This window comes from Bufo gargarizans, chromosome 1, assembly GCF_014858855.1.
Source record: "Bufo gargarizans isolate SCDJY-AF-19 chromosome 1, ASM1485885v1, whole genome shotgun sequence".
NCBI lineage: Eukaryota > Metazoa > Chordata > Amphibia > Anura > Bufonidae > Bufo > Bufo gargarizans.
Window position 1 is genome coordinate 736,958,486 of NC_058080.1, and position 14,373 is coordinate 736,972,858.

General features: G+C 43.9%; 1 protein-coding gene across 1 annotated transcript; it reads right to left on the minus strand.

The window, feature by feature from the left end:
• Positions 1–9,037: 9,037 nt before the first annotated feature.
• On the minus strand, positions 9,038–11,781 carry LOC122924902 (zinc finger protein OZF-like). The gene is made up of 2 exons (XM_044276443.1): positions 11,727–11,781; positions 9,038–10,883 (listed from the first exon to the last, which is right to left on the minus strand). The coding sequence occupies exon 2, from the start codon at positions 10,813–10,815 to the stop codon at positions 9,367–9,369; it is 1,449 nt and encodes a 482-aa protein (XP_044132378.1). The 5' UTR covers positions 10,816–10,883; positions 11,727–11,781; the 3' UTR covers positions 9,038–9,366.
• Between the last annotated feature and the right edge of the window lie 2,592 nt (positions 11,782–14,373).

Here is a 14,373-nt window from a genome sequence, read left to right on the forward strand (position 1 = left end):
GTTGAGATGTTATATTGGTTTCACTGGTAAAAATAAATAATTGAAATGGGTATATATTTGTTTTTTGTTAAGTTGCCTAATAATTATGTACAGTAATAGTCACCTGCACACACAGATATCCCCCTAAAATAGCTAAAACTAAAAACAAACTAAAGACTACTTCCAAAAATATTCAGCTTTGATATTAATGAGTTTTTTGGGTTCATTGAGAACATGGTTGTTGTTCAATAATAAAATTAATCCTCAAAAATACAACTTGCCTAATAATTCTGCACTCCCTGTATATCCTGTTCACATGGTGCGTTAGATGTTTGAACTCGCTACACCATAGTGCGTTTTTTCTATACCACAGATTTCCATACCAGTGAAGGTTTGTAAAGTTGGTCTGTGATCCCATTGGTTTAAGACTTTCAAAAGGGAACTTACATTTACAAGAAGATTCCTTTCCTGCAGCGCAATCCTCCTCTACATTTACCTACATAGCAGACTTTTCCCACATTGTCTTTTGGATTTGCAGCGCTAGAGAGGACAAGTATTTTCAATAGAGACTTTATCCTTTTATTCTTGAGTCTAGACTACGTCTGTTATGCCAGGGTAAACAATCCGCAGAGATATACTGCTCAGAATTTCGGAGATGGGCAGCTGATACTGGTTGGAATGATGCTGCACTCCGAAGTCAATTTTGCCGTGGTCTTTCAGAGGGATTGAAAGATGCATTTGCCTTTCATGAGAGGCCTATCTCCTTGAACTCTGCTACGTCTCAGGCCGTTCGTATTGACAGGCATCTTAGAGAGAGAGAGGAGAGATCTCTCCTTTCTGTCATACTCAGACCCAGGACAGTGCAGCGGTCTCATTCTGTGCGCAGGGGTCTCAGTCGCTGTCAGCCCCTTCCAAGCAGGAGCCCATGCAGCTGGGGTTGATTGCCTCTGACAATAGAAGATTCAGCCCGCATGGGAAGGTTTGCTTTTGTTGTGGCGGTATAAATCATTTGTCAAATGTTTGTCCCTCTAGGAGATTCAGGCAGTTTTCTAGGAGTAATAAAGAAACAAACAGGAAAAAATCTTTTAAAAATGTTCCATCTGTTACTATTGGCAGGGTTGAGGCGGAAATTGAAGGTTTTTAGTTTGCTTGTAGTTCCCGTTTTGTCCTGCCTGCCAGGGTGGCGCTAGAGAGCAAGAACATTTTTTGTGAGATTTTTGTAGATAGTGGAGAAGCTGTCAATCTCATTGATAATCATTTTGCGATAACTCATGGTTTCCAGGTATGCACTTTGGGAAAGGATATTCCTGTTTTTGCTATTGATTCCGCTCCACTTTCTCAGAAATCATTAAAGGGCATAGTTCACAATATTCGTTTAATTGTGAGTGATGCTCATGTTGAGGATGTGTCATGTTTCGTCCTTAGCGGATTACCTACTCCTCTTGTGTTGGGGCTACCCTGGCTCACTAAACATAACCCCACCATTAATTGGCAAGCGAGGCAAATAAATGGTTGGAGTGACTTTTGCAGAGAGAATTGCCTCACGACATCTGTTTCTGAGGTTTCTACTAAGACTGTACCACCTTTTCTCTCTGAATTTTCGGATGTCTTCTCTGAGAGTGGAGTTCAGGATTTGCCCCCGCACAGGGAGTACGACTGCCCTATTAATCTCATCCCAGGCGCCAAGCTGCCTAAATCTCGTTTATACAATCTTTCCCAACCTATGCATGCTTATATCTCGGAGAGAGATACATACGACCCTCGAAGTCACCTGTTGCCGCTGGTTTTTTCTTTGTTAAGAAAAAAGATGGTTCTTTAAGACCTTGTCTGGATTTCAGGTTGCTGAACAGTATCACTATTCGTGACCCTTATCCGCTTCCTCTGATCCCGGACCTGTTTATCCAGATTGTTGGGGCTAAAGTCTTTTCCAAATTAGATCTAAGAGGGGCATACAACCTGGTCAGGGTCAGAGAAGGAGACGAATGGAAGACGGCCTTCAATACCCCTGAGGGCCATTTTGAGTATTTGGTTATGCCTTTTGGGTTGATGAATGCCCCAGCCGTTTTTCAGCATTTCATAAACAGCATTTTTTATCATTTAATGGGAAAATTTGTATTAGTGTATTTGGATGACATTTTGATTTTTTTCTCCTGATTTCAAAACTCATAAGGAACACTTACGTCAGGTCTTGCTCATCCTGCGGGAGAATAAATTATACGCGAAGCTGGAAAAATGTGTGTTTGCGGTTCCAGAAATTCAATTTCTGGGGTTTCTTCTCTCCGCTTCTGGTTTTAGCATGGACCCCGAGAAGGTCCGTGCTGTGCTTGAGTGGGAGCTTCCTGAAAATCAGAAGGCACTGATGCGTTTTTTGGGCTTTTTGAATTATTCCTCTATTGTTAAACAACTCACTGATATGACCAGAAAGGGAGTAGATTTTTCTTCTTGGTCGGTTGAGGTGCGTTAGGCCTTTTCTAATATCAAGAAGAGTTTTGCTTCCGCTCCCATCTTGGTACAACCTGATATTTCTCTACCCTTCATAGTTGAGGTTAATGCTTCTGAGGTGGGTGTGGGTGCGGTCTTGTCTCAGGGTCCCTCTACTGCCAAATGGCGACCGTGTGCCTTTTTCTCGAAGAAACTCTCCTCCGCAGAGAGAAATTACGATGTGGGAGATAGGGAGTTGTTGGCCATCAAGTTGGCTTTTGAGGAATGGCGCCATTGGCTAGAGGGAGCCAGACACCCTATTACTGTGTTTACTGACCATAAGAATATGGCCTACTTGGAGTCAGTCAAGCGTCTGAATCCGAGGTAGGCCAGATGGTCTTTGTTCTTTTCAAGGTTTAATTTTGTTGTCACGTTCCGCCCTGGGGTTAAGAATGTGAAGGCGGATGCCCTGTCACGTTGTTTTCCGGGAGGTGGGAATTTTGAAGACTCGGGTCCCATTTTGGCTGAAGGTGTGGTGGTCTCTGCTCTTTATCCTGAATTGGAGGCAGAGGTTCAGGTAGCTCAAACAGAGGCTCCTGATCTTTGCCCTCCTGGGAGGTTGTTTGTGCCTATCGCTTTAAGACACAAGATTTTTAAGGAGCACCACGATACGGTCCTTGCTGGGCACCCGGGGGAAAGAGCCACAGTGGATCTCATCGCTCGAAGATTCTGGTGGCCGGCGCTTCGTAAGTCGGTTGAGGGTTTTGTGGCAGCCTGCGAGACCTGCGCTCGTGCCAAAGTCCCTCATTCATGGCCATCAGGTCCTCTCCTTCCGTTACCCATTCCTTCCCGTCCTTGGACACATCTGTCCACGGACTTTATTTCGGACCTGCCTCGTTCCTCGGGGAAGACTGTGATTCTGGTGGTGGTGGACCGTTTTAGCAAAATGGTGCATTTCATTCCTTTTCCTGGATTGCCCAATGCTAAGACGCTGGCGCAGGCATTTATTGATCACATTGTCAAATTGCATGGTATTCCTTCAGACATAGTCTCTGATAGGGGCACGCAGTTTGTTTCCAGATTCTGGAAAGAAGGCTTTCTGTTCTCGCTTGGGGGTTTGGTTGTCATTCTCTTCTGCTTTCCACCCGCAGTCGAATGGCCAGACAGAGCACGTCAATCAGAATCTGGAGACATATCTGCGCTGTTTTGTGGCGGAGAATCAGGAGAATCGGTGTTCTTTTTTGTCCCTTGCTGAGTTTGCTTTAAATAACCGTCGTCAGGAGTCCTCTGATAAGTCACCATTTTTTGGTGCATATGGGTTTCATCCGCAGTTTGGGACATTCTCTGGAGAGGGCTCTTCTGGTTTACCTGATGAGGACAGATTCTCCTCGTCTTTGTCATCTATTTGGCAAAAGATTCAGGATAATCTAAAGAGCACGAGTGAGAGATATAAGCGTGTGGCGGATAAGAGACGTGTGCCTGGTCCGGACCTGAATGTTGGTGATCTGGTGTGGTTGTCTACTAAGAATATCAAATTGAAGGTTCCCTCCTGGAAGTTGGGTCCTAAGTTTATTGGGCCTTACAAAATCTTGTCCGTCATCAATCCTGTTGCCTACCGTCTTGATCTTCCTCAGACTTGGAAGATCCATAATGTTTTTCACAGGTCCTTATTAAAACCTTATGTCCAACCCATTGTACCCTCATCTTTGCCTCCTCCTTAGATTGTGGTTGATGGTAATCTTGAATTTCAGGTCTCTAGGATTGTGGATTCTCGTGTTGTCCGCGGTTCTCTCCAGTACCTCGTTCATTGGGAGGGTTATGGTCCTGAGGAGAGGATGTGGGTCCCAGTGACGGACATTAAGGCCACTCGTCTCATCAGGGCTTTCCATAGGTCCCACCCTGAGAAGGGGGGCTCTGAGTGTCCGGAGTCCACTCGTAGAAGGAGGGGTACTGTCACCACCAGACATCTGAGAAGCTCTGACAGACATTCTTCAGAACCTCCTCCTTGAGGTTCCTTTGTTTTGCTTTTGTTTTCTCATCTCGTTAGCCTCCCTCAGCTGTCATGTAGTTGCACTGATTGCATCCCTTTAAATCCCTTCCCATACTGCATCACTTTGTGGTTTATACAGCTTCCTGGAGTGTGTGCATGCTGGATGCTACTACTGAGTCTTCTACAGATAAGTTTTGTTCATTCATTTGTGTTTTCCTGTTTGCTGGATCCCAGGTGACCCTGACTCCCTCCGTATCAAGTGTAGGGAGCCGGTGGTCATGTCCCCTCACTATTATAGGGTGTTCAGGTGTTATACAGTCGAGGAACGAGGATATGCGATCATCTACCATTGAGATTTTCGCATAGGCTGAGCAGTTAGGGAGAGAGCCAGGTCTGTTGCAGGGCTCTCCCTTTGGTTCCTTAGTTTTGGATCCAGTCAGTCGGATCTTCATTTTGTGTCTTCTAGTTTTCTGTACACCTTCCGTGACATCACTATGCCCATCAGTGAATACCTTAGGGTGTCTACTTTCCGAAATGGGGTCATTTGTGGGGTGTTTGTACTGTCTGGCCATTGTAGAACCTCAGGAAACATGACAGGTGCTCAGAAAGTCAGAGCTGCTTCAAAATGCGGAAATTCACATTTTTGTACCATAGTTTGTAAACGCTATAACATTTACCCAAACCATTTTTTTTAATACCCAAACATTTTTTTTTTATTAACCACCTCCGGACCGCCTAACGCACATGTGCGTTCCGGAGGTGGCAGGCTGGCGCACAGTCACGCATATATGCGTCATCTCGCGAGACGCGAGATTTCCTGTGAACGCGCGCACACAGGCGCGCGCGCTCACAGGAACGGAAGGTAAGCGAGTGGATCTCCAGCATGCCAGCGGCGATCGCTCGCTGGCAGGCTGGAGATCCGAATTTTTTAACCCCTAACAGGTATATTAGACGCTGTTTTCATAACAGCGTCTAATATACCTCCTACCTGGTCCTCTGGTGGTCCCCTTTGTTAGGACCGACCACCAGAGGACTCAGGTAGGTCAGTACAGTCCCACCAAACACCACACTACACTACACTACACCCCCCCCCCCCCGTCACTTATTAACCCCTTATAAACCCCTGATCACCCATGATCACCCCATATAAACTCCCTGATCACCCCCCTGTCATTGATCACCGCCCTGTCATTGATCACCCCCCTGTCATTGATCACCCCCCTGTCAGGCTCCGTTCAGACGTCCGTATGATTTTTACGGATCCACGGATACATGGATCGGTTCCGCAAAAAGCATACGGACGTCTGAATGGAGCCTTACAGGGGGGTGATCAATGACAGGCGGGTGATCACTCATATACACTCCCTGATCACCCCCTGTCATTGATCACCCCCCTGTCATTGATCACTCCCCTGTAAGGCTCCATTCAGACGTCCGCATGATTTTTACGGATCCATGGATACATGGATCGGATCCGCAAAACACATGCGGACGTCTGAATGGAGCCTTACAGGGGGGGATCAATGACAGGCGGGTGATCACCCATATACACTCCCTGATCACCCCCTGTCATTGATAACCCCCTGTAAGGCTCCATTCAGACGTCCGCATGCGTTCTGTGGATCCGATACATGTATCCATGGATCCGTAAAAAATCATGCGGATGTCTGAATGGAGCCTTACAGGGGGGGTGATCAGTGACAGGGGGGTGATCACCCTGATTACCCTGATCACCCCCTGTCATTGATAACCCCCCTGTAAGGCTCCATTCAGACGTCCGCATGCGTTCTGTGGATCCGATACATGTATCCATGGATCCGTAAAAAATCATGCGGATGTCTGAATGGAGCCTTACAGGGGGGGTGATCAGTGACAGGGGGGTGATCACCCTGATTACCCTGATCACCCCCTGTCATTGATAACCCCCCTGTAAGGCTCCATTCAGATGTCCGCATGCGTTCTGTGGATCCGATACATGTATCCATGGATCCGTAAAAAATCATGCGGATGTCTGAATGGAGCCTTACAGGGGGGGTGATCAGTGACAGGGGGGTGATCACCCTGATTACCCTGATCACCCCCTGTCATTGATAACCCCCCTATAAGGCTCCATTCAGACGTCCGCATGCGTTCTGTGGATCCGATACATGTATCCATGGATCCGTAAAAAATCATGCGGATGTCTGAATGGAGCCTTACAGGGGGGGTGATCAATGACAGGGGGGTGATCAGGGAGTCTATATGGGTGATCACCCCCCTGTCATTGATCACCCCCCCATTGATTTTTTTTTTGGCCCAAGTTAGCGGAAATTTTTTGTTTGTTTTTGTTTTTTCTTACTAAGTCTCATATTCCACTAACTTGTGTCAAAAAATAAAATCTCACATGAACGCACCATACCCCTCACGGAATCCAAATGCGTAAACATTTTTAGACATTTATATCCCAGACTTCTCACGCTTTAGGGCCCCTAAAAAGCCAGGGCAGTATAAATACCCCACATGTGACCCCATTTCGGAAAGAAGACACCCCAAGGTATTCCGTGAGGGGCATATTGAGTCCATGAAAGATTGAAATTTTTGTCCTAAGTTAGCGGAAAGTGAGACTTTGTGAGAAAAAAACAAAAAAAAAAATCAATATCCGCTAACTTATGCAAAAAAAATAAAATTCTAGGAACTCACCATGCCCCTCATTGAATACCTTGGGGTGTCTTCTTTCCAAAGTGGGGTCACATGTGGGGTATTTATACTGCCCTGGCTTTTTAGGGGCCCGAAAGTGTGAGAAGAAGTCTGGGATCCAAATGTCTAAAAATGCCCTCCTAAAAGGAATATGTGCCCCTTTGCGCATCTAGGCTGCAAAAAAGTGTCACACATCTGGTATCGCCGTACTCAGGAGAAGTTGGGGAATGTGTTTTGGGGGGTCATTTTACATATACCCATGCTGGGTGAGAAAAATATCTTAGTCAAATGCCAACTTTGTATAAAAAAATGGGAAAAGTTGTCTTTTGCCAAGATATTTCTCTCACCCAGCATGGGTATATGTAAAATGACACCCCAAAACACATTGCCCAACTTCTCCTGAGTACGGCGATACCAGATGTGTGACACTTTTTTGCTGCCAAGGTGGGCAAAGGGGCACATATTCCAAAGTGCACCTTTCGGATTTTGCAGGCCATTTTTTACACATTTTGATTGCAAGGTACTTCTCACACATTTGGGCCCCTAAATTGCCAGGGCAGTATAACTGCCCCACAAGTGACCCCATTTTGGAAAGAAGACACCCCAAGGTATTCCGTGAGGGGCACGGCGAGTTCCTAGAATTTTTTATTTTTTGTCACAAGTTAGCGGAAAATGATGATTTTTCTTTTTTTTTCTTTTTTCCTTACAAAGTCTCATATTCCACTAACTTGCGACAAAAAATAAAAAATTCTAGGAACTCGCCATGCCCCTCACGGAATACCTTGGGGTGTCTTCTTTCCAAAATGGGGTCACTTGTGGCGTAGTTATACTGCCCTGGCAATTTAGGGGCCCAAATGTGTGAGAAGTACCTTGCAATCAAAATGTGTAAAAAATGGCCTGCAAAATCTGAAAGGTGCACTTTGGAATATGTGCCCCTTTGCCCACCTTGGCAGCAAAAAAGTGTGACACATCTGGTATCGCCGTACTCAGGAGAAGTTGGGGAATGTGTTTTGGGGTGTCATTTTACATATACCCATGCTGGGTGAGATAAATAACTTGGTCAAATGCCAACTTTGTATAAAAAAATTGGAAAAGTTGTCTTTTGCCGAGATATTTCTCTCACCCAGCATGGGTATATGTAAAATGGCACCCCAAAACACATTGCCCAACTTCTCCTGAGTACGACGATACCGGATGTGTGACACTTTTTTGCAGCCTAGGTGGGCAAAGGGGCCCACATTCCAAAGAGCACCTTTCGGATTTCACAGGTCATTTTTTTACACATTTTGATTTCAAACTACTTCCCACACATTAGGGCCTCTAAATTGCCAGGGCAGTAAAAATACCCCACAAGTGACCCCATTTTGGAAAGAAGACACCCCAAGGTATTTTGTGATGGGCATAGTGAGTTCATGGAAGTTTTTATTATTTGTCACAAGTTAGTAGAATATAAGACTTTGCAAGGAAAAAAAAAAATACTCATTTTCCGCTAACTTGTGACAAAAAATAAAAAGTTCTATGAACTCATTATGCCCATCAGCAAATACCTTAGGGTGTCTACTTTCTGAAATGGGGTCATTTGTGAGGTTTTTCTACTGTCTGGGCATTGTAGAACCTCAGGAAACATGACAGGTGCTCAGAAAGTCAGAGCTGCTTCAAAAAGCGGAAATTCACGTTTTTGTACCATAGTTTGTAAACGCTATAGCTTTTACCCAAACCATTTTTTTTTTTACCCAAGCATTTTTCTTTTTATCAAAGACATGTAATACAATAAATTTAGAGAAAAATTTATTTATGGATGTCGTTTTAAAAAAGAAACAAATTTACAAGTGAAAAATGTCATTTTTTTTGCAAAAATTTCAATTAATAACAAAAAAGTAAAAATGTTAGCAGCAATGAAATACCACCAAATGAAAGCTCTATTAGTAAGAAGAAAAGGAGGTAAAATTAATTTGGGTGGTGAGTTGCATGACCGAGCAATAAACTGTTAAAGTTGTGGAGTGCCGATTTGTAAAAAAAAGGGCCTGGTCACTAGGGGGGTATAAACCTGTGGTCCTTAAAGTGGTTAAAAAGCATAACAAAGCCAAAAGAGCAATGTGTTGTTAAACAGTTTGCTTATTACCACCGGCCACCGTCTGTTATCCATATCTATATATTTCACTGCCACTTTAAGACTGCCAATGCTGCCTTGACGTTAAAACCCTACAAGACTTCAGAATGTCATTCACAATTTATTAGGGCAATCTGAGCACTCTCACTTTGGTTTGAATTTATTTGTACCCAAATGGAATCTGCTGATTTCATAAATTTGCTCCTGCGTGACTTCTCTGATGTGTGACAAGATTAGATTTTTGTGTAAAACATTTCCCACATTCTGAACATGAATATGGCTTCTCTCCTGTGTGAGTTCTCTTGTGTATAACTAGATTTGATTTCTTTCTAAAGCATTTCCCACATTCTGAACATGAAAATGGTTTCTCTCCTGTGTGAATTCTCTCATGTATAACAAGATGTGATTTGATTTTAAAGCCTTTCCCACATTCTGAACACGAAAACGGCTTCTCTCCTGTGTGACTTCTCTCATGTATAACTAGATATGATTTTTGTGTAAAACATTTCCCACATTCTGAACACGAATATGGCTTCTCTTTTGTGTGACTTCTCTTATGTCTAACAAGATCAGATTTTTGTGTAAAACATTTCCCACATTCTGAACAGGAATATGGCTTCTCTCCTGTGTGAGTTCTCTCATGTTTACCTAGATTTGATTTAATTGTAAAACATTTCCCACATTCTGAACACGAATATGGCTTCCCTCCTGTGTGACTTCTCTCATGTATAACTAGATTGGATTTTTGTGTAAAACATTTCCCACATTCTGAACATGAATATGGCTTCTCTCCTGTGTGAGTTCTCTCATGTATAACTAGATTCCATTTATTTGTAAAACAATTCCCACATTCTGAACACGAATATGGCTTCTCTCCTGTGTGACTTCTTCTCTTATGTCTAACAAGACCTAATTGATCTTTAAAACATATCCCACATTCTGAACACGAATATGGCTTCTCTCCTGTGTGATTTCTCTCATGCATAACTAGATTTGATTTTTGTGTAAAACATTTCCCACATTCTGAACATGAATATGGCTTCTCTCCTGTGTGATGTCTCTCATGTCTAACAAGATCTGATTTTTGTGTAAAACATTTCCCACATTCTGAACATGAATATGGCTTCTCTCCTGTGTGATTTCTCCTCTCATGTATAACTAGATTTGATTTATTAGTAAAACATTTCCCACATTCTGAACATGAATATGGCTTCTGTCCTGTGTGACTTCTCTCATGTATAACTAGATTTGATTTATTAGTAAAACATTTCCCACATTCTGAACATGAAAATGGTTTCTCTCCTGTGTGAATTCTCTCATGTATAATAAGATTATATTTGATTTTAAAACCTTGTCCACATTCTGAACACTTAAACATCTCTCCTATGTGGCTTTTTTTATGTCTAACAAGATGTGTTTTATCTGTAAAGCACTCCCCCCATTCTGAACAGGAGTATGGCTTCTCTCCGGTGCAAATTCTTCTATATGTAGAAAGACTTGATCTTTTTGTGAACTCTTTACCACAGTGAAACATTTCACCCTCTTTCTGGTCAAGAGAAAGTTCCTCATGATTAGAAAGATTATATGTACTGTGAAGTCCTGGATGTACATTAATATTTTCTCCTGAAGAGCGCTGCATATCTTCATCTTCTACTTTATAATTTAGTGACAACAAATTTCCTTCAGAATTTGTACTGGGATTTTCTGCTAAAAAAAAAAAAAAAAAAGGCGCATTTTTAATAATCTAGAGTAGACAAATTTATAGATTTCCTATTAGGCTGGAAGTGTATCCAGCAGGAACTAGAGGTATATAGTAAGTCATGTATTTTCAAGACACTTCTGGCTTTGGTTGAAAAAGCAGCACCAAAACTGAATGTGTGACTCCAGCCTTTTAAAGTTTTCTATAACACAAAGTTCAGGATTCTGGTCTACACCTAATTTTATTACCCAAATCTAGCTAAAAATCGTGAAAAACCCAACAAGCCTGTCTTTTGAGAACATATTTGACATTTCTATGCCAAGTGGGCATCACACTAATACAATAAGTTTACATAAGAGGATCTATCACAACATTCCTCATCACAAACTGCATTCACTATTAAACAATCTCTTAGACCTGATGGACCTGGTGGTTTTACTAGTAAAGTTCATACTATAATGCCCACCTATGGATTACCTGACAAGCTCTTTTTAATGTACCTCCTCCTCTGCTGCTGATATCTCACACTGCAAAACCCTTTTAACCATTATGAAAAAAATAATAATCCATACATCTTTGCAAAGCCTCAATGCACAATGACAGTACACGAAGGTCACTGGCGGCATGTAATTCCTGCACGAGGTACATATAACTCATCATGATATCAAAGACACAAAAGCTGTGACTGCATTATCCGCGGTGATAACTGTCAGCTGGATAAGGGAAACACTACATGATGTGATGGGGACATCTCCAATTAAAGAGCAGCAGCCGGTGATCAGATTCTCCTCCTGCTGTGAAGACACCAAGGGCAGAATCTGAAGTCACTTTCTCCATTCATGATTCCATACCTGTGATGACATCTCCTGGTATGTCCTCCTCCTCCTCACTCTTACACGGGGGATCGCCCATCATCCTCTCTTCTTCATCCTCTACTTTAATATCAGTCAGATCTTCCCCCTGATTTGTCATCTGTAACAATTCAGTACAATACAGCAGACAGGTGGGAAATCTAACAAATCCACATAAGAGACCCCCACAATCTATGACCCCTCTATGACTGCAGGACCCCCCTATATAGATGTGTATAGGGCTCAGCTCCATCTACCTGAAGATTCTCCAGGACCTTCTCCTCTGGACAGTCCTGGGAATACAGAGGACGAGGAAATCTCTCTGGTGGATTTCTCCTCCTGGATCCATCTGTGGAGACACAAGCACACAGTGACTGAATACATGGCCTCCTGTAGATCTGTCTATTGACCAGACTCTACTCTCAGCTCCTTCACTTCTAGGTTTATATATCGGGGGGAAATAACAAATATTCTGTGTCTCACCACCTATGCCGAGGTCTCAGCACCTAGCAGGCTACAGGCCCAAAGTATCCTCTGGTCTATGAGAGCAAATGTCGGGCAGTGGGCCGATGGCTCCTTTTCCACAATAGTACATTTTAAGAATGAGCATACAGATATATATGGCTGGGGGGAGTGAATCCTTTTATGAGCCTTCTACAGAACCCGAGGACACCTCTGCTTTTGAGGTAAATTTCAAGAGATAGAATCCACATCAAAGTACAAGGCTCACTAATGACTAGTGCGCGGAGGAGAAGACTATCTGGTCTGATCCCACAGAAGAGCTACTGAAGAACAAACTGCTGACAACATTACTGCCGACAATGATGGAAAAGGAGAGACAGACGACAGATCCTCCCATCATCTTCCGTAGGAACTTGGTTAGGGAAGAGATGAAGATCTCAACAATCATCTACTGCGTCAAAAAGGGGCATCTGCACCGAGACATCCCCCAACAGCTCCTGGAGAAGAATTAATTTAGCAGGAAGCCACCGGAGATCCTTCAGGTGAATGGAACCCATCAATATGTCTGACTTACAAGGAAAATTCAGGGACTTAACGTCATGTGTAAAGAGTCTAACCTGTGGTGCACCTCCATTACATGTCAATGCACACACACACACGTGTACACACTGCACATGACGGGTCTTACCTTGTGATATAAGAGGCTGGTGCTCCTCCATTACATGTCACTGCACACACGTGTATACACTGCACATGACGGCTCTTACCCTGTGATATAAGAGGCTGGTGCTCCTCCATTACATGTCACTGCACACACGTGTATACACTGCACATGACGGGTCTTACCTTGTGATATAAGAGGATGGTGCTCCTCCATTACATGTCACTACACACACACACACGTGTATACACTGCACATGACGGCTCTTACCTTGTGATATAAGAGGATGGGGCTCCTCCATTACATGTCACTGCACACACGTGTACACACTGCACATGACGGGTCTTACCTTGTGATATAAGAGGCTGGTGCTCCTCCATTACATGTCACTGCACACACGTGTATACACTGCACATGACGGGTCTTACCTTGTGATATAAGAGGCTGGTGCTCATCCATTACATGTCACTGCACACACATGTACACACTGCACATGACGGGTCTTACCTTGTGATATAAGAGGCTGGTGCTCCTCCATTACATGTCACTGCACACACGTGTATACACTGCACATGACGGCTCTTACCTTGTGATATAAGAGGCTGGTGCTCCTCCATTACATGTCACTGCACACACGTGTATACACTGCACATGACGGCTCTTACCCTGTGATATAAGAGGCCGGTGCTCCTCCATTACATGTCACTGCACACACGTGTATACACTGCACATGACGGCTCTTACCTTGTGATATAAGAGGCTGGTGCTCCTCCATTACATGTCACTGCACACACGTGTATACACTGCACATGACGGCTCTTACCTTGTGATATAAGAGGCTGGTGCTCCTCCATTACATGTCACTGCACACACGTGTATACACTGCACATGACGGATCTTACCTTGTGATATAAGAGGCTGGTGCTCCTCCATTACATGTCACTGCACACACGTGTATACACTGCACATGACGGCTCTTACCTTGTGATATAAGAGGCTGGTGCTCCTCCATTACATGTCACTGCACACACGTGTACACACTGCACATGACGGCTCTCACCTTGTGATATAAGAGGCTGGTGCTCCTCCATCATGGCCTCCTTGTACAGATCCTCGTGTCCTTCTATATACTCCCACTCCTCCATGGAGAAATAGACAGTGACATCCTGACACCTTATAGGAACCTGACAACACAATGACACCGTCATCACCCAGACCCCTCCAGTGCTGTTACTGGAGAATTTCCCAGCATTCCCACCTCTCTAGTCAGCAGCTCCATCATCTTGTGGGTGAGTTCTAGGATCTTCTGCTCATGTATCAGGGGGTGAGGGGGAGGCTCTGTGATGGGGGGAGGGGTCCTGCTCTGCCCTCCTGACTCCTGGAGATGGATGATGGGAGTCACACAGTCCCCCGATGTCTTCTTCACTATTGTGTACTCCTGTGGATGGAGAGAGACACTTAGGGAATAAACCCTTCAGGGGCCATGTGCTCTCCTGTGGCTCTTTCCTCCTGGGTACAATGTGC

Excerpts from the sequence above, each read along its gene's own strand:
- LOC122924902 (XM_044276443.1), bottom strand. The coding sequence starts at position 10,815 with ATGCAGCGCTCTTCAGGAGAAAATATTAATGTACATCCAGGACTTCAC.